The sequence below is a fragment of the Oculina patagonica genome, chromosome 1 (genome assembly GCF_052425735.1).
Source record: "Oculina patagonica isolate OP01 chromosome 1, crgOcupat, whole genome shotgun sequence".
In the NCBI taxonomy this organism is placed as follows: Eukaryota; Metazoa; Cnidaria; class Anthozoa; order Scleractinia; family Oculinidae; genus Oculina; species Oculina patagonica.
Genome location: NC_135758.1, coordinates 9,970,197 through 9,989,495, shown reverse-complemented (window position 1 = coordinate 9,989,495; position 19,299 = coordinate 9,970,197). Strand labels below are relative to the sequence as shown.

Below are 19,299 nucleotides of genomic sequence, written 5' to 3'. Positions count from 1 at the left end.
AACCTTAAATTGAGATAAGTGTATATGCATAATAAACATATAAAACGACAATTTCTGTGAATTGTTTTAAAGCTAAAATCGGTCGAATATTTTGTTGTTGTTAAGCTCTTTATTGGTCAAAATGTTACCCTTACAATGCCTCTTAATCTTCCCGAATCCAAACTAGCCTTCTTCCTTTTTGTCCTTTTATTGCTTTTGATGTTTTATTGCCTTAGTAAACTAATATGCTGAATGGTTTCGATCCATCGTTTGTTTTAAAAATAAATTCATATAGCGGTCAAAATGACTATAAGTCGTCCCGTGCTCCTGTCTTTAAAGAAACGTTGCCTGAGAAAAAAATGAAACAACCCAGCTTCTTTAGCCTTTGAGTATCCATATTTGCTACGATGATCTATCGATTTCGTATACGCATATCATCTCGGCTACCATCTTGTTTCTTGGCGGAGAACTAGAGTACTCCTACAGAGACGGCAGCCTAGCATTGACCTTCAATTTTCACTAATATTTCACAAAATGCAGTTTTGAATTGGTTTAATTTGCTGGGGGCAAAATGCATGATTACCTTTTCCTGCACGTAGGCTCGATTGTAGGCCGTTTGGAGTGTCCGGTCTTGCTATCCTCTTTGTGTGGCAAGAAACGCAGGCTCTAAAACGGTTGGAAATCGAGCCTACTAGTCTTATCTTGTGAAAGGCAGCGAATGTAACACCGGCACAAATTATAATTGCAGTATCTGTAATCTTTATTTAACTGGCTCTCCACTTGCAGATGACAAACAACATTACGTGTCCTTGTACTTGAGAGTCAAAAGATTTTTTTTAAAACACTTTTCTCGCCTTGTTATTTAAAGTTGATTACTTCTTGTTAAAAAAAGAGTTCACGGATTGACAATAACCGTTCACTGAAAAGGAAAGTTACAATGTGGCAACGATTACCACTTAATGACAAGAAGTAGGTTATAGATTTCCATTCATACCCGGTAAGCCGTTGTCTTAAAACAAGAAATAAGTGACTCTTTTTTTAAACAAAAATAAGTAAGGCTGCACCTGATATCATTTCTACCTGCCTTGCCCAGAAGAATGCAACTCTGTAACTTTAGAATAGTGTGTGCAAGTAAAAAAGAGCACTCTCAAGATACTTGAAAATTGACCCTATTTTCGCTCGTTGCTTTTTGAGATAGCTTCTTAAATTTTGGGAATGAGTAATATATGTATTTAATCAACTAAGGAGACAACTCAACAGCGATCCATGTTAAGCACTAATTTTGTCGTTCACAAATGTCACAAAAAAAAATGAGTGAGCTTCTGCTAGATTAATTAACCTGTGATGACCACCTTGGAGAAGCTAATATTCTTCTAGCTGCATGTGAGGAAGAATGTATGACATTGAAAGAATTTCAGTGGTGAAATAATTGAATCGGTTTTTGTAGGTCAACTGGAAGTGAACCATAAGAGACAATTCCAAAAGGGAAACGTTTTGCAAATGAAAATACTGATAATTATGGAAAGATGAAGCGATGGGTGCAGCCGATGAAGTAAGTGCTCTTGAAGTAATAATATATCAACACCAGGGGAAGTATTTCATCATATTTCTCATTTCAACACTGAAATGAGAGTTGTATTTTCGACACGCAGCAGAGTATCTCACATGTACAAACTGGAGATGTTTGGGATGTGCTAAAACACTCTCTCGAGTGTTTGAAATATCTTCTCGCTCGAGACTAAAACTATGTAATAAGGTGTTCGTCCATACCATAATGTAGCGCACCCAACAGTTTGGAATAAGCCCGGGGGGGTACTCCCTATAATGGCCTATACGGGGAGGCTCCGCCCGAAAGGGGTACCTTTTTAAGGCTCCAGGTATATAAAAGGGTAGGGATTTCACAAATTTAGGTATATGAAAGGGTATGGAAATCTGCGATAATGATATTTTAAAAGGCCGTTACATTAAATATTTCGAGCAGACGCAACTTTTGGCTGTATCGTCTTAATTTATTAAGCGCTACATAAAAATGACAAGAAAACTTTCCGTCTTTGGTAAATGTGATGTAGTGTAGGTATATGAAAGGGGTGCCTTTTTGCAATAAAAGGTATACAAAAGGGGTACCTTTTCTATCAAAATAGTATATAAAAGGGTAAGGGGTTGGATCTCCGGGCGGAGCCTCCCCGTACAAAACTTTTTCGAGTACCCCCCCCCCCCGGGGGAATAAGACATTGTTAAGAGACCGTAAATCGTAAATACACTTAACGATGCTGCATTTTTCTGTCTTGAACCATACGTTAAGTATTGATCTCTGTGTGTGGGCTTCCAGCTGTAGTCACCCTGCTGGTGGGGGGCTTTCCATCACACTAGAAGTAAAATGTTGGACGGTGGCTGATTGTTAAGATGTTGTGAGAAGGCATTAACACTTTGGCAAATGTTCAGTAAAAGAACAAACTCACTCGAAATTCAATGAAAATTTGCATTGCCAGAAAGAACAAAGGTACCAGCATCCATTTTGTAAAGTCGAGTACTTAATTAAGAGATTTATTTTTCACCCAACTGGCTAAAATCGCTAAACTTAGTAGCCGCTAACCATAATAACCTTAAGGTACTGGTTTATCAATCTGATCAGTAGATGTCAAGATCTGAACTACCAATATCACTTGCGCGGTGGATGGGCCAGAAGCTTAAAATTAATCGAGATTTGTTTGGACTTTGCTTTAATTAAATTTACCAAAATTGCATTAACATTTCTTAAGTGGTTTTCGATTATTTACCGCCCGAATAAGCTCGGCAAAGAAAATACTGTTCTCTAAGTCTTGATTTCTCAACTCCGAGGATACGGTTTTTCCTACAGGTCTTAATCAGACCGCCCAAGATCGGCAATAAATCTATTTTTATTTTTTATTTTTTTTATTCTGCGAAGATTTGTAACAAAATTTCGAAAACCATCTATTTGTTTACGCCTGTATTTTATTGTGTTTTTATTGGCAGGCTTCTTGAATAGACAATAACAACAAACTGTACATGTATGAAAAGAGTACTTGGCTTTCAAAGGAACTTCACGGAATCTTGGCTCATTTGTTAAAGCACTAAAAGGAAAAAACATTTAAACCAGGTCATGAAGTCAAAAATAGTTAGCAGGCGATTGAACCATAACGTCAAAGTATAACTTCACCTGAACGGTGAAATCGAACACCACATTACTCTTTGAGGGAAGTGTAAAAAGATTTAAGTCAACGTTTTCTCCATATATAGAACAATTGTTGGTGGCCAAATACATGGGCCAGGCGCTTTCCTTGGCTTTTAAATACCTTCAGAGGTATTCCTCTTTTTCCGTTTCTCGCGGCATGGCAGGAAAGTTCTGTTCCATTTATTTGCTATAAACAGACTGTTTGTTTACAGAGCAAGGTCGACAATTAAGCCAAAGAGTGCAAATTCATTAAATTAATCTAAAAATTCTTGTCGTGTTCAGATGGCCTTTCTTCTCAAGCAGTGAGAGATTTTCGTGAAGACGGAAGAAAAGTAGACAAGTGTCACCCTCGTTCGCCAAGTTTGGATAACAAAGGTGTTATCCAAATAGAATTTTCAAAACGAACAGCTTTTTCCCGTTCCGTTTACGTGATAAAAAAAATTCGCACTGCTGTTTCATTTGTCGGAAGGTTCTCACGGAAAATTCCATTCAAATGAATAGCACTACATATTTGTCTTTTGGTCGGTAGTTCAAACCTGGCCTTGTCACGAGTCAACTTTTTCTTTTTGGCTACTATTTTGGCCATCCTGAATTAAATGAAAATCGTTCCGGAATGAAACTTATTCCGGTATCATGTAAACAGCCCCTTACAAGAGTGACACAAATAGATGTCGCTACCATTTTTGGAAGAGTTTTAAGGAGAAAAGCCCACTCAGAAGTACACAAAAATCTATGTTTATTTCTTCGTTATGCATTTTTTAAAAAAAAAAAAAACAGTGGGTCGTTTGGACGATGGGATTGCCTTTGAGAACAATAAAATGAAATTACATCTCCAAATTTGGAGGTTGCATTGTTTACTTTTTGTTGCAGTCCCTCCCAGTCACACGTTCTAGTTATTTTGATTTTACTGATGTTCAGATCTTGGCCTGGTTACATGAATTATACATTTGTGTGCTTTATTTTTCTAAAGTACTGTACTAAAACACTTTGATTATTTCTTTTTATATCCAAATTAGGCTTTAAGATCAATTCTTAAGCAACGCTTCGATCTTCGGTTAATTTGCCTACATTGCTAATAATCATTTTTTTTTTCGACGTTGCAACAACCAGAAAATTACTTAACCGTGAAAAAAATTATCAGGTCGTTCGACCCGCCCCAAACTCCCCCAGTATGGTTCAGCAAAGATAATGATTGGTTTTCTGACACACTGCGTGGTTTGTATTATTAATATGCACCATTAAATGAACACAAACTTCGATATTTCACCCAAAGAAAAAGAAATTCCTTTTACAGCTTCCCGCGGATCAGAACAGCAGAAACGGTCAGTAGGTTCTAACTAAGGTACTACAGTCGAAGCTCTCGTTGGCGGACACCCTCGGGACGCGAAAAAAGTGTCCGTAACTGGAGCTGGCCACTTACGAGAATGGTTCTCATAAGCGGCCACTAGAGGTGTAAGGGATAAATGGCCGCTTACAGGAGCTTGCCGTAAGTGTAAGTGGTGTTTCGAAATGTAACCGGACGTGGATGACGACAAAACAAACACTGAAATATGTTACTGTAATTACTGTAAAATCATTGTGACAAACGGCGATGTAAAGTTGAATGGTAAGAACAAGATACAGAGGTTGTTTATAGGATTTTCTTTGGGGTGTCCGCTTACGGGAGCTCAAAAACAAAGAAAAAGTCTAACTCGTTATCTCTGAAAGTGTCCGCGGCCGCTTACGGGAATGTCCGCTTACGAGAATGTAAAAATACAGAGTTTGTATGGGAGTTAAAAACGGGGTTTCCAACAAGGCGGCCGTAAGTAGAGCTGTCCGCTTACGAGAGTGTCCGTTAAGAGAGCTTCGACTGTACTTTGCTGAGAAGCTGGTTTTCACAAACTGAGTATATAAATTTTGAGGAAATGTCGATTTAAACATGTGCCACAATTAAACCTTTTTCAGTGCTCACTAAAAACGTGATAAAAGCCGCTAAAAATACAACTAGAAGACTGAAGAAACAGCTAAAGGTGAACACAAATAGAATTCATTTCATCTCCTAACTTAAGTGCTGTTGATATTAAATATAAAAATCCCTATTATGGCACATATCAAGCAAGTCTAGCACAGAAATGTTGTTTGCTAAAAATACGTTTTGTTTTGCGTTTTTTTTTAAGTTGCTTAAATCTTTGCGTTTCCATCTAAATGTCTCACAGTTTTAACAGTTTTACTGTATAAAACTTCCAAATTTTCATAATTTTCAAGCGTGCGTCTCAACAGAAATTTTGTAATTTTGTTCCAAGTTTCCATTCTCATGCCAATTTGATTCCCTCTTTAACAAAAAGAATAACTTTCCAGAATAATTTAAGGCAAATGCACTCTTCAAAACAAAAGATATTATGTACCATGCAGTGACTATTGTTTTTTGTTATAGAGCAGTTTTTAATTGAGTGTCTCAAAAGGACACGGACAATCCAGTGAACCAATCAAAACTGGAAGCAAATGCATGAAGTCGGTACGAGGCGAGGAAAAAGGTGCGCGAGCGAGACACGAGTGTTTTTTTTTTTTGTTTAGTTCTGATTGGCTGAGAAAGTGGCACGAGATTAACTAACCAATAACTAAGCGTAGTAAGGCAAAACTAAAGCAAATGCAAATTTTCTTTCGACAATCAAGTGAAAGCCGCTCTAATCAAAACTCTAACAAAATTCTCGAGCGTGATTGGTTATCGACAGCCCGATTTGAGCATTAATAGGACAGTGTACGCATCGTGCTTGTAATTGGACAGTACGCGTCATTTTGCGCGCGCTGTTGGTGTGCATTTTGTTGAGTGAAGTGTTATGTTTTGGCAGTATTCACAAAGACGTTTAGCCATTTCACCAGTAAATTTTGTTTGTTTCTCAAATTTTGTCAACTTTTTTGTCAACGTTTGGTAACAGGACTTCGTGTCGTCCAATTTGGTGATTAAAGAAATCGAAATCGCAACGCGGTCGTCCGATTTTTTTAATCACTGATATGATTACAGACCGAATTGGACTCCACTCAGTCCTATTACCATCAGTTATTAATGCTCGGAAGTACTCTGCCATTTGCTTCCTTTCTCGGCTAGGACTTTGTTTTCCAACAATTAAAGGGGAAGTATCACGGGGATTTTGACTGTTTTCCGTAGAAACTGTTCTATGATACCAATCCTACAATTCCGCCGGATTTTTTCAAGTTGAAATTCATTTCTACCCTTTCCAACTCTGACCAAAGACACTAGGTGGTAATTTATATCGAACCTGGATTACTATTTAAAGTTAAGGTTTTCGTTAACACGGAAATATTTCTTAGGTTTTGAAATTACAGAAAATCCCGTGATACTAATCCTTTAATCAACTTTAGTAAATAATATTATTTATATTACTTAAACAGTTGTACCATGCCTTGTATTCCTTATCACTTTAGAAAAAAAACAGTCGTGAGACAGAAAGGACAACACGATGTTACGAAAGGCGATCATTCTACATGTCGTCGTATTAATATTGGAGATGTTTCTGCCTTGCATCGTGAGGGGAACTCGTTCATATGGGTAAGAGGCATCACTTAATTTATAATGCATTTGAATTAGAAGAGATATTCTTTTAAAGTTCTCTATTATACTAAAACCCAGAATTATATTACAGTTGTCTAGAAGGATATTGTGCCATGTCTGATTGCCGACGTTCCTCGGGATCTGGATGGTCCAAATATTGTTGGATAGCAGCCGACGCGGCCGGGAACTATATAAGATGCGCGGGAAAAGAAGACTGCAGAGGAGCGGCTCGCAGCTGGGGTAACTGCAAGGCGGGGTCCTGTGCGTTTGACCGCGCTCCTGATCCGAATAAAAGCCCCCAGAAAACGTGTGAACGCATGAATGCAAAGAAAGTTAATGAATTGAAGACTGAATGTCGTAGCTACAGTTTCGATAAGTGGACAAGAGATTACAACACACCTCGAAAAGTATATACAAAGTTCGAACCCTGTGTCGGTGACATCATTGAAGGGGAAGCAAAGAAAGTCATCAAGTACTGCCACTGTTACAATTCCTGTGGGAAAACTCAGACTGAAAATGGCGATTGTGAGGTCCAAGGGTTGGATAGACGATTAGACTTTGAAGCGGACACCAAGACCACTTACCATCCAGTGTATGTATCAGAATTTATCATTATTTGTTGTGCAACGAGAAAGACCACGATTTGTTTATCAATGATTGAGCATTTGTTTGATACTTAGTATTATAAAGTAGAACCTAATACTTGTAATTTTATATTTTAACTTGATTTCTAACTTTGTAAGTAGTTTTATTTGAGGACCTCCTAAAAATCTAGCGGAGCTCTTGCGCGCGAGGCGCGCCAGCGGAGCACTATGGGTAAGAAGATTTTTTCACTTATCGATGTGAGAAATTTTGGGTGGCACGTGGCCGTCCGACGACCGTAGGTACGTACGGCGGGAAAGGACCGGTAAGATTAATTATTGTGGCAACCCGGGTTTGTTGGCACGAAATCGATGGACTCTTAGCAAATTAAGAAATTGTCAAAACGAAAATTGTTTTTTTTTTTTGGTCTCTTGTATTATATTATTATTAAATGATGAACAGTGGGCGGGTAGTTTTGATCCATTGGATTATCAGAGTTGATACATTTATTGTCATCTACACACATGTAAACTAATTTTGCTATGCTATTGCTTCTGTTTCATTTTATGAAGGTGCAAGATAGATTGTGAACCAGTTGACAAGGTATGTCGCTCATGTGTGTGCCTGGCTGCTTGGGCATCCACTAGCAGGTTTCCTGGACCTCAAGCGTTCGTTATTCAAACAATCTAGTGTCTCTGACGGGGAACTATCAATCGACTGAAAGTTGCCCCTTGGAAATTGGATGTACTAGCCCGGAAAACGAGGCTTCGCAGGCTAATATGCTAGTTTAAAGAACGTCAATTTTTGAAGCGGTAACTATTAGTCGATAGATCCTCGTCAGAAACACCTATTGCAGGCTCGAGGAAACCCACTAAATGTAGTGAGTTTGGTGGGGGTATTCTGGCTGTAGGCACGCTTGTTTACAAAGAGGTTCACGGGCGCGCACTATCCATCCGGTCATTTTCCTCGAACGGGCACTATTTTAACAATAGAGTGTTTCTGTCGAGGAACTATCGGCTGATAGTTGCCCCGCGGAAATTTGATGTTCTTAAAACAAATATTAGCCCGTAGAAGCGAAGCTTCGAGGGCAAATATGATAGTTTTAAGAACATCAAATTTCCAAGGGGCAAATATCAGACCGATAGTTCCGAGACAGAAACACTCTATTGCCTTTATTGTACACCCCTAAATTTTCTTCCGCGCGCACATACAAAAACAAGCATCGTGAATTATTTTTACTTTTGAGGATAAAAAACTCAAGTGAAAGCCGAAATTTAACAAACGAAACAAAACCAGACGAGAAACCCACTAAATGCAGTAAATTTGGTTGTGTTTTTTTGTCTGCAGGCAGCTTGTTTACAAAAAAACATTCACGGGCGGGCACTATCGATCCGGGCATTTTTCACCGGAGGGCACTATGGGCTGATAGTGCCCTCCGGCGGACGGGCACTATCGCGTCACGTGTTCAATTTAAACCAATAAGAATCCGTGAAAATTTAGTGGTGAACTATAAGGGCTGATAGTACCCTTCGCAGATGAACACTTTCGCGTCACGTGATCAATTTAAACCAATTAGAATCGGAGGAGATTTAGTGGTGAGCTATAAGTTTTCTAAACATGGAACATCATCTTTAAGTGGGTAAATGTTACGGGATGTTGCAAAAGTTTCTCAGATTCTCAAGTTTCTGCCACCATGGCCTGCCTACCGTTAAGTCTGCCCCCATCCCCTTCCCTAGGTAGCCCCCAGTCTATTTTGACGTGCCGCAAGGGTAGTGGTGTGAGAGGCAATCTTGGAGAGTGGTGTGAGAGGCACTAGTTGTCTTACAATTTGTTTATTGGTTATCTCTGCAAGTAAACACCGTGTTCTCAATTTCGTTTTAATTTCGATTGAATGTGATTACATTTAACAATGTTAACTCCCTGCTTTGATTACATTGTACTATCTTTAAACAGTATGTGTTTTTGGCGGCACTCAAGCACGGACAAAAAAACACAGCTAGCCTTAAAGTGACCATCACGAAGGGAATGACGTCAACCAAGACCACATCAAGCGGTGGAAGTGGCAGTTTAACTGTGTCAGGTGAAGTGGGCGTGAACGTACTGAGCATTTTTTCGGCGAAACTTGGCGTCTCAGGCACTACAGGGTTCGACTGGAGTAGCAGCTCTTCTTCCAACAGTTTTCAACAAAGAAGCTATGAAATAAGTGTAGACGTGGATCAGGGAGATGAAGTGAATGTGTACCAGGTCATTGGCGAGTGTAAAAACAGTGACGGTACCAAGTACACTGTGGAGACGACGAAATACGAAACCAGGGATAAAAGTGGCAAAGTTTTGACCAACGCTGAGGTGCCCACTGATGAGTAAATTGGATCTGATGGAAATGCTATTGAAGAGAACTTTAGATTATACCACACATGGTGTCAGATAAATTAAATGAAACGATTTGAGCGGTTAATGATAATAAAATACCTTGACGAAACTACCGTTTGTTTTTGATGGACTTGATGCCCACCACGTTTTTCTTGGCTTGCAACTACTGCACGTGACAAGGCAGCCATGTTGGTGGACAAAACAACTAAAAATGCTTTCGCGAAATTTCCATGATAAAATTGTTTCTAGCGGAGAGAAACCGGCTTTTTCTTGTCCACCAGCGTGGCCGCCGTGACATCAGCTGCAAACCAGCAATAGATATTCAAACGATTAAATCAAACGAATGTGAACTAATGTTTTCCATACGAGCGCAACTTCTATCGTCACATCTGATCACAGACATTGGAAAAATTCAATCGAAAGATTGTCTATTATTTTCGTATCTGGGATGCAAATTGAAGTGAATTCCGTATGCTGTACTCTTACCTGAGGTCAAATTTGTACAACTATGGTTTAATAGACCATTTGCATTATGACGTAAAAGCGCAAAGACTTCTGGTAGTTGTAGTTAAGTTCGCGGGAAATTTTGAATCGTCATCAAGCCCGCTTGCCCAAGAAAACGTGATGGAGGTAAAGAAAAATACTCTCACCGAAGAAGACGTCCCTGTGGCTTCATTTAAAGCGCAAAAAGCAACCTCTCAGTATAAAACCAAGTCCGTTAAGATGAAAAAAAAAAGGTTATGCAAGAAATGGTATATTTTCTGGGTTGCGTTTTGTAGTGAAGTTTCAACGAGTGTTTCCTCCACTCGAGTCCGCGTGGTTATTTAATTAAATTCCTTAAACTTTTGCTTGCCAGGTATTTTCAAATAATATACGAAGATGCAATATTTTACCCTTTCTAAACATGGGGGAGTACAGTACATGATGTCTACACTCGTAAAAATCTTTGAGGCTCACCTTTCAAGTATCACAAGTAATCGTTCATCAACAAGATTATGGAAATAAAATTATATTTGCTCGCACGGCCCTCGCTCGGCCGGATTGAAACCACAACTGCTACTCGACGATTTGAAATTTCCAGCACAAAAACAAGAAAACTTCTTTGTTAAAGAATATTGCAATTACAGCTCTAATTTGACGAAAACAGAAATACAATTTTAAGATAAAAAACAAATAATCTGTATTCACCTGCACAGGGTAGTTTTGATTGATCAGCTTGAAAATCCTTTATGATTGACCCTTCATGATTCATCGATGAAGCTCGATTGAACGAGAAAAATTATTTGACCCGTTTCTCTGTCTCATTGTAGAAATAAATTAAACTGACCGTCCCGCCGAGCAGTCATGATATATGGTAAATTTTCTAAGCTTATCAGTGAAGAATTAATTCACCTGCGATATCAATGAAAGCAATCGTTTGTTAAATGTCTGAAAATAGATGATGAACAAAGTCAATGGCTTGCCTTGCTTTCACTTGAATCCACTCAAATTTAGTTATATCCTCGACTCGTCCTTTCAAGCAATCTGTTTCCAGAGCGCGATGTTTTGAAGCTGTGATATTAGGCTAAAATTATTTACGAAGAGAAGTCAGTCGGCCGCGATGAATGAATTTCTACCAAGTCAACTCCGCCACACAACGTACATATTAAACTTACTTGAACACGAACACCGGCCGATGATTTGTCTGTCTTGGTTAAACACAGAACTCAGTCATTTTTCATTCCAAAGCTATCATCCTGTTTTCTATATTTTTGACAGGTAACTGAAAAAATAAATGTATAAACAAATTTCGAAGCGACAAGAGCGTAAACTTTGCAGCTCAACTTCAGATCAAAAAAAGTCCTGGATGTCCACCTTCACGCTTGGCTGCCCTTAGCCAATCATAAGGCAGAAATGGTTTTTTCCCGCGAACATAACTACAACTACCAGAAGTCTTTGCGCTTTTACGTCATAATGCAAATGGTCTTTAATTAGCTTCGTCTTATAGTTGTCGTACTGTCAAACCACGTGATGGTCAGTGTTTTGATTGAAAAACTAGGTATAAATACATATAAAACTGGTGAAAATGAATTCCGAAATGACGGATGTTGCTGATCAGTTAGTTCGTGTGATACAAATCAAATGTATTCATGTCGCGAAAACCTGCATCCTGTGTAATGAGCCGCCTTAACCCTCGGACGTACAAGAAAAAAACATACCGCAACTGTGGTGAAAATTAAAGGGGGTATAGACCCTAAGAGTTTCGTTCTATTTATGCGCAGCGAGATCAATTTGCACTGGGAAGAGAGCCTTTAGCTTACTCTACAAGATGGCATTATTTTTTGCCGTGACGTTATATGGCATATTAGTACAAACCACACAAGTGAATAGTGCTTTTCGCGCGCGCTGATTGGTTAACTCGAATTATTAGCACGATTAATGTTTGACAATTTTTTGACATAGTTTCACAACTTTCTAATGACGTTCGTTAAGACTGGCCATAAAAGTACAAGAAATGTGAGAGGCGGAGTTGTCAAGTTCCAAGCTCGCTCTATGACAAATGTCAACTACGCCTCCCTCACTTCTCGCAGTTCTATTGGTCAGCTAAAAAGAAGCCATCAGTTGTCAAAAATTAATAAAAAATTTTATCAAGTTGCAACGGTAAGGGGCGCAGCACTGTAAATATCCGTCAGATCTGAGACACCCGGCCATTCCTCCTTCACTTGCTTATATAGCCCAATGGCACTTGCTGCGGTATAGGTGTTGGGACCATCAAAACAAACGGTTGTTTCATTTAAGTATTTTTATTAATATTATTAACCGTGAAAATCATTCATTTTTTATGTATCCGACACCATGTGTGGCATGATCTGCAGTTTCATCAGATCCAATTTATTCATCGGAAGGCACCTCAGCAGTGGACACAACTTTGCCACCCTTATCCCTGATCTCATATTTCGTCGTCTCCACAGTGTACTTGGTACCGTCATCGTTGTCACACTCGCCAATGACCTGGTACACGTTCACTTCGTCTCCCCCGTCAACAGGCACACTTATTTCATAGCTTCTTTGTTGAAAGCTACTGGCGGTGGAACTGCTACTCCAGTCGAACCCTGTAGTGCCCGAGACGCCAAGCTTCACTGAAAAAACTTCAAGCACGTCAAAACCGACTTCACCTGACACGGTCACGCTGGCGCTTCCACCACTAGATGTAGTCTTGGACTGCGTCATCCCTTTAGTGATGGTCACTTTTAGGTTAGCTTTGTTGGTTTTGTCGTTTCTGAGTGACGCCAAGAAGACATACTGTGGGTAGACAGAGAATGAAATAAAAACAGGGAATACATAACGTAAAATTCCGGTTATGAGCCCCCCCCCCCCGCTTATAAGCCCCCCGGTTATAGGCCCATCTTACTGGAAACAGGAAAAATACATCCGATTATAAGTTTCCCAGATATTAGCCCCCCTCTCCCGGATGACAGTACTGAACAGGGCTAGATGTTGGTTTTAATGCGTTTTTAGCCTAAAAACGTATTTCGATCAACACTGACGGACCTGACGTGGCTCGTTTCGAAACGTTTTTTGTATTCCGCTTATAAGCCCTCCCGGATATAAGCCCCTCCGCTTATAAGCCCACAGAAAACCCCTTATGAAGTTGTATAAGCCCAAGGTTTATAATCGGAATTTTACGGTATTTGATAAAAGTTATAATACACAGTCGAAATAAAAAAAGAAAAGAAAATGACTTGGGCTGCGTCTACTTGAAGAGTTTAAGAGTGTGAAGGTTTGCCTGGGAGTAAGCACTGCTCCGCGTTTCAAGCAATCATAATTCTATGGGATATTGGGATGTTGGGTAAATTTACTTTTTTATTTTTGGGTATATTTGGGAGGAGAGAGTTCTTCTCAAATGATTAGTAAAATTGAGAAAAATAGAAATTTTTAAGATTTAACCAAGTTTTAAAATTAGAACCTGAAATAAGAACTTGAAATTAAAACTTGAAGTCATCTGTCTATTTGAGATTTATAGGTGTGAGAAGTCCAGTGACCCATTTCTCAACCTTATTCCCCCCCCCCCCCCCCCCCCGACACACACATGAAAGAAAAAATAGCATCATACCTTGTCAGTTGGATCACAATCTATCTTGCATCTTCGGAAAATGAAACAGAAGCAATAGCATAGCAAAATTAGTTTGTATTGGATACATGAGGATAAATCAACTTTCTCTGAGTAAGACCGACATAATTATAACCCCTCTGCAATTTGTTTTGGGGTACCCATCTTCAGCAGGTGCACGTGGGGCTTGGTTCAATTTTGCCCGTTCTTACTTGTGCATGATTTTTTTATTCTCCAACTTTTCTTGTGAATTATTTTTTTGGGTAATTCTTCCCCCCTCCCCACCTAAAAAAGTTAAGGAGTGACCCTAAACAACTGATATACCTACACTGCAGTATAAGTGGTCTTTGTATCCGCTTCCCAGTCTAATCTTCTATCCAGCCCAAGGACCTCACAATCGCCATTGTCAGTCTGAGTTTTCCCACAGGAATTGTAACAGTGGCAGTACTTAATGACTTTCTTCGTTTCTTCTTCAATGATGCCACCAACGCAGGGGTCAAACTTTGCATACACTTTACGAGGTGTGTTGTAATCTCTTAACCATTTCTCGAAACTGTAGCTACGGCACTCATTCTTCAATTCATCAGCCTTATGGTTATTCATGTGTTCGCACGTTTCTTCGGGGCTTTTATACGGATCAGGAGCGCGGTCGAATGCACAAGAGGCCGCCTTGCAGTTTCCCCAGCTATTAGCTGCTCCTTCACAGTCCGAACTTCCCCCACATCTTAGGTAACTCCCGCCCGAGTCGGCTGCTATCCAACAGTAGTCGGAAATTCCATATCCTGAGGAACTTTTGCAATTTCTCATGGCACAATATCCTCCAAGGCAGCTGTAATAGTAATTTAACAAGTCTTTGCTAGTTTGCGCATTAACAGAAATTACTTCATAGAGAGTGGTTTGTGTCGATTTTTTTTCCAATAGTCACAAAACATTGGAAGATGATTAAACGAGTAGACGCAGCTCGTGAATAAATTTTTCCCACTTTATTTAACAAATAAAGAAGCCTAAGCCATGTTTTATATTGTCATAAAACACGACGGGCATTTGAGAAACACGAGGGAAATGTAGAAAACATGAGCCGCAGGCGAATGTTTTCTCAGTACATTTCCCTCGTGTTTCTCAAATGCCTAGAGGTTGTCCGCTTAATAGGGGTACAATATAAATTGGATAGGAATGGCAATAAACATGATTTTATTAACTCTATATAGCAAAATGCTTTTAAAAAGTGAACATATATGTCATTTGGGAGGTTTTTATGAGGACTGATGTTTATTGCGGTTTCCAGTGATATGTGAACTCTGAAATTCAATCCTCAAGCAACGGGTTTATGCTTTTTGCTGCCGTCAATCATCTTAGCGGACCTCTCGTGAAACGGAAGTTCACTTCAACCGGCAGTTGTGATTGGTAGATTTCGATCCATTTTGTTTGTTTATGTTTTTCATGGTTTGTTGGCTGTCACCATAATTATGATTGACGGCAGCGAAAAACGCAATCGTTATTTGAAAATGAATTTCAGAGTTCGCATTTAACTCAAAACCGCAATAAACATCAGTCCTCCTAAAAACCTCCCAAATGACCGGGAATATTCACAGATGCAGCAGGTATAACCATTCCTGCTTGTTAACTGCTGTTCGGTTCAGTTGTCTAATGACAATTTTCCGTACCATAATTGGACTATCTGCTGAAGGTTGTTAAATGAATAAAATAATCCGTAATGTCTTCATTTTCTAAAGGGCCTTTTCACCTCCACGATAAACAGCTTCCTATATATGCACTTCTTTATATATATTTCTTTTGCACTCAAACATATATATGCTTCATGCTATGCTTCATTTTGCTTGGTCCTAAACTGAACTGTAAGCGATATTTTCAAAACACAACTTCTGATCGCGGGTGCTCTTTTCTTGACCAACTCAGAATCCATTTGAAGGCGTGCTTTTTTCTGATTGGTGTTTCAAGTAATTTAGACGCTTATTGGTTCATGTGTTTGTTAACATGCCAACAAAGCTGTACGGGAAGCAAATTATATATATATTGCTTTCTTTAACCGTGAAATTAAGGAAACGAAAGATTCTATATGCAACGTTAATTCCTAAAAATTCTCGCTGTATTTGCTATGCGTATAATAAAAAAAAATAGACATACATTTTAACTCATTTAGTTGTTTTTGTGAAAGAATTACATATGCCTCTTACAAGTGTGAACGAGAGTGCACCTTGCAAGGCATAAACGTCTGCAATATTAATACAACGACCTGTCCAACGAATGCTTTTCTTAACATCGTGTTATCCTTCTGTTTCACGACTTTTTTTTCTAAAGTGAAAAAAAATACAAGACATAGCACAATGCCATTAGTAATGTTACTTGTATTATTTACTTAAGCAGGTTAGTAATTATTGAAAAACAACTGGGTAATCAAGAATGGAAACAAACGGCTGGCTGCTTTCCAGAATTACAACAACAAAAACTTATATTTATGATACACCGTGTCGGGAAGTGGACATGGCTCCCAAAGGATGGGATATATCTTTCGCCGTTAAGCGAGCATTTGACTCGAAGCATTTACGTAAGCTTTTCTCTTTGTTTACGAGTGATCGCATTGACATGAAAAACAAAACTTAGAGCTACAAAAGGAAAATGGAAGTTGCCGTTCAATAAAAGGGATAAAAGTTTGAGTCATTTGAATCAAACGCAGAGATTTCAGCAATTCGAAGAAACGTTTTTTTTAAGTAGAACATTTCTGTGTTGGAGTAAGGCCCTTACTTATACGTATCAACAGAGGAGATTAGGAGCCATACATAAACTACACTAAATCTATGAGATGAATTCATCTCATTTCATTTGTGTTTAAATTTAGCGTTACTTTAAAATGTCATCCTTTTTTTACAATATTTTTCTCAGTCGCTCGCTTTGTATTTGAAGTGGCTTTTATCACATTTCTTGTACCGATAAAGCTCAAATCTGGCACTTGCTTTAACTGATATTGCTTCAAAATTTACTTCATATACTTTTGTGAAAACTAGCGCTCCTCGATCGAAAGAGTCTAACCTAAGTAAGGACTTACCGACTGTTTTTGATCCGCGGGAAGCTGTGTAGGAATTTCTTTTTTTGAAGTTGGCGTTCATTTAATACCCCTTATTAAAATTGCAGATCACGCTGTGGGTCAAAAAACAATCATAACCGCTTTTGAACTTTGGGCTGGGTCGAATCACCTTATAATTTTCTAAAAAAGTTAAGTAATAATCTAGTTCTTGCAATAAAAAAAAAACACAAAACAAACAAACAAACAAATATTAATTAGAAAGGCATCAGAAAGACAATAAAATGATATATTAGCCCGAGATTGAATTGTTGGCTCTGTCCAGTCTTATGTATTAATCCGCGGAAAGCAATTTCTCTCAGTTTTTTAGTTAATAATTCAAATCAGGAAGTGTGTCAAAAAAAAAAAAACAACAACAAAAAACCAGTCATAATCGCTTTTGAACTTTGGAGTGGGTCGAATCGCTTGACAATTTTCTTTTAAGGCTAAGTAATTATCTTGGTTATTGCAAAAAGCAATTAATAAAAAAAAATAGCCAGAGATCGAATTGTCAGCCCGTAAGTCAACAAAACAATCATAATTGCCTTTTAACTTTGAGCTGGGTCGAATCACCTGATAACTTTCTTTCAAGGTTAAGTATTTTTCTGGTTATCATTGCAATAAAAAAAAAATAATAAAATTAAACAAGCAAACAAAAATTAATAAGAAAGGCAATCAGAAATACAATAAAATGAAATACTAGCCGGAGATTGAATTGTTGGCTCATAAAATTTATTCTGAGCCTACCAATTGTCTCTTTTGTATTTTAAATCCGCTGGAAGCAATTATTTTTTTTAGTTGACGTTCATTTCATTCCCTTTATTAACAATGCAAATCACGAAGTGTGTCAAAAAAAAAAAAACACAGCAAACAAACAAAAACAACAACAATCATAATCGAATTTGAACTTTAGGTTGGGTCGAATAACCTGACAGTTTTCCTTCAAGGCTAATTGCAATAAAAATATCAGAACAACAATCAATAAAAAAATCTAGCCAGATATTAAATTATCGATCAGCTTGTAAAGATTATCTTTGAAACTAAATTTGATATACGATGAAGAAATCAAAGCGTTTCAGTATAACTTTTTTTTAAGTATATAACTAATGTACCAAAGACTGAACACCAGTGAAATTACAATAGCTAGAACGTGTGGCTGGGAGGGACTGCTATGAAAAGTAAACAATGTAACTTCCAAATTGGGAATAGTCATTTATTTTTTTTTCTCAAAGGCCATATAAAAGTGTAAGCACAAACAGGAGCCCATCACGTGTGTCAGTTCTAAATTGGCTTCACTCCTTTTAATACTTCGATGGATGATGAATGGCAGTGAAATCCACTTAAATCACCCTCGTAAGTCTTCAAGCAACTTGTAAGGTTGTAAGGTAACAAAATCTCCTTATTAAATTTCACCGCTAGAGGAGTTACGTTTCAGGCTCCCACACTTACAATTGCTTTTGCTCAGTTTCTTTATTTTTAATTTGCCTGGCTCCCACGGACTTGCGTTCTCTAGAGCGATGGGAAACGAATCTAAAAAAACAAAATTCAAACGCCGCACGACTCTGTCTATTTCAAGGAGGTTTCAAAAGGTTTTCAGTCAACTTTTTTTTTCTTGCACTTAACAACTGTTGGTGGCCAAATACATCGTATCCTTATTTGCTTTTTTGCCGGTAGTTCAAAGTGTCGTTTTACTTGAGTCAAGCTTTCGTTCTGGTAACCGGTTTGGTCACTTACAACGAAACGTAAAAAATTAATTAATTTAATCGCACATGTACAGTTTGTTGTCACGGTCAGTCTAAGACACCTGACAAAAGATTACGCGCGTAAACGCATAGCTTCTTGAAATCAATTTGTCAAGATCGTTTTCGAAATCTCGTCAAAAATCAGCGCAGAATAAGGCTGATAGAAAGATATGGCCGGCCTCGTGTTTAGGCGTTGGACGCCTGATTGCGGTGGCCGCCTTGATGGTCCTGCCGGCCTGTGGAACCGTATCCTTGGAGTTGAGTTTTGCTTCGGGCTGTTACTACGGAGCTCATTAAAATGTTAATGCAGTATTGGTAAAAGTAGAAAAAATAAATAAAGTCCAAAAAAATCTCGATTAATTTTTTGCCCTTAGGCCCATTCACGGCGCATGCGACATTTGTACTTCAGATCTTGATATTTATTGATAAAGCGCGCGGCAGAGTTCAAATCCACTGCGGTTTCCTTTACTTTACGAGATAATTGGAGCCACTTCGGGGCTAACCTCGGTGTAAGGACCTGTGAAATGTTTCTTTGTTTTGGAGCTATTGTTTGTTTGTTTTCTGCTCTATATTGTTTCAAGGTTTTCTGCTGTCTTAGTCGTTCTTTGTTTTACGTCACTGGTGAGTTTCACAGGTTGAGGAAGAGCCCCATTTCGAGACCGCGCGCCTACAACGACAAAGGTATACGGGGATCAGTGTGACAGCGAACTGCTG

General features: G+C 38.6%; 2 protein-coding genes across 2 annotated transcripts; one reads left to right on the top strand and one right to left on the bottom strand.

Annotated features, from left to right (window-relative positions):
• The first annotated feature begins 6,596 nt into the window (after window positions 1-6,596).
• LOC144656345 (uncharacterized) lies at window positions 6,597-9,771 on the top strand. The gene is made up of 4 exons (XM_078516577.1): window positions 6,597-6,719; window positions 6,814-7,314; window positions 7,877-7,907; window positions 9,258-9,771. The coding sequence occupies exons 1-4, from the start codon at window positions 6,631-6,633 to the stop codon at window positions 9,666-9,668; spliced, it is 1,032 nt and encodes a 343-aa protein (XP_078372703.1). The 5' UTR covers window positions 6,597-6,630; the 3' UTR covers window positions 9,669-9,771.
• Window positions 9,772-12,545: 2,774 nt separating this feature from the next.
• Window positions 12,546-16,045, bottom strand: LOC144651230 (uncharacterized). The gene is made up of 4 exons (XM_078511154.1): window positions 15,960-16,045; window positions 14,093-14,593; window positions 13,768-13,798; window positions 12,546-12,956 (listed from the first exon to the last, which is right to left on the bottom strand). The coding sequence occupies exons 1-4, from the start codon at window positions 16,043-16,045 to the stop codon at window positions 12,546-12,548; spliced, it is 1,029 nt and encodes a 342-aa protein (XP_078367280.1).
• Between the last annotated feature and the right edge of the window lie 3,254 nt (window positions 16,046-19,299).